Source organism: Lolium rigidum, chromosome 4 (genome assembly GCF_022539505.1).
Source record: "Lolium rigidum isolate FL_2022 chromosome 4, APGP_CSIRO_Lrig_0.1, whole genome shotgun sequence".
Classification (NCBI taxonomy): domain Eukaryota; kingdom Viridiplantae; phylum Streptophyta; class Magnoliopsida; order Poales; family Poaceae; genus Lolium; species Lolium rigidum.
The window spans coordinates 36,688,114-36,689,160 of NC_061511.1; the positions used below are offsets into that span (position 1 = coordinate 36,688,114).

Genomic DNA, 1,047 nt, shown 5'->3' on the forward strand with positions numbered 1-1,047 from the left:
ACGACTCGCGGAGAGGTTTGGAAATTGGGCCCAGCGGTGGAGTTAAGCCCACGAAATCTAGTAGGCCGCCTGTCTTTGGCCGAATAGTGTTTTCCAGATCCATATACGTGCGGGCACAGCCAATGGGCCAACCCAACCCACTTTTTTCTTTCTCATTCTTCTCGGCTCGGCCGCCCCATTCTTCCCCCACTTCTCCCCCAAGAAAAAGTTGAATCATGGACACCACCGGCGCCACAGCAGCCGCCGGCGGCGGCGCCGCCGCCTTCTCCGGCAGCGGCATCAGCGCCGAGGAAGAGCAGGCCCGCATGGCCGCCATGGTCGAGAAGCTCCAGGCCAGAGACGCGTACGCACTCCTCCCTCCTAATTCCCACCGCTCCCTCCCTCTAATAATGGTGCCGTTTGCTCGGGGGCGCGCGCAGGCTCCGGATGTACACCTGGCTGTCGCAGCGGTGCTTCTCCGACTGCGTCTCCACCTTCTACCGCAAGACGCTCGGCAAGGGCGAGGGGGCCTGCGTCCGCGCCTGCGTCCGCAAGTACCTCCTCGTCACCACCGCCTCCGCCGCCCGCTTCGCCCAGCTCGCCGACCCCTACGCCGCCGTCGCCGACGACGAAGACGACGACCAAGACTGATTCCTGCGGCAACTCTGGAATTTTTTCTGTGTCTGCTCTTGTTAGATCTTACTACACTATGCAGTTGAGAGAGTAGCTTGTGATACCTGAAGAACCACACTAGCAGTAGCAGGCTAGAAGAAAACCACGGATTCTGACGAGGTTTTTCGGCTTCGATTGCGGCTGTAAACATGAGTATGGTTTCCTTGTTTTGCAAGCTTATTAGTATGGATGATGAATCTTACCTTCAGTGCCATGCATTTTCTTGTCTGATTGAAGCCTACTGTTGCTTCCACTCCAGTTCAGAATGTGCATCGATGCAAACCTGAATTGTTGTTGCTTCATGTCTACTACCTTCGTTAAGCAGGTTCTCCACATCACTACATACAAGTTCAGGTTCATTTCTCTCTCATAGCCTGGTGTAAGATCAAATCAGCA

General features: G+C 55.6%; 1 protein-coding gene across 1 annotated transcript; it reads left to right on the plus strand.

The window, feature by feature from the left end:
- Positions 1-215: 215 nt before the first annotated feature.
- LOC124646899 (mitochondrial import inner membrane translocase subunit Tim9-like) lies at positions 216-759 on the plus strand. Its single transcript, XM_047186941.1, has 2 exons — positions 216-343; positions 420-759. The coding sequence occupies exons 1-2, from the start codon at positions 216-218 to the stop codon at positions 628-630; spliced, it is 339 nt and encodes a 112-aa protein (XP_047042897.1). The 3' UTR covers positions 631-759.
- The last annotated feature ends 288 nt before the right edge of the window (positions 760-1,047 follow it).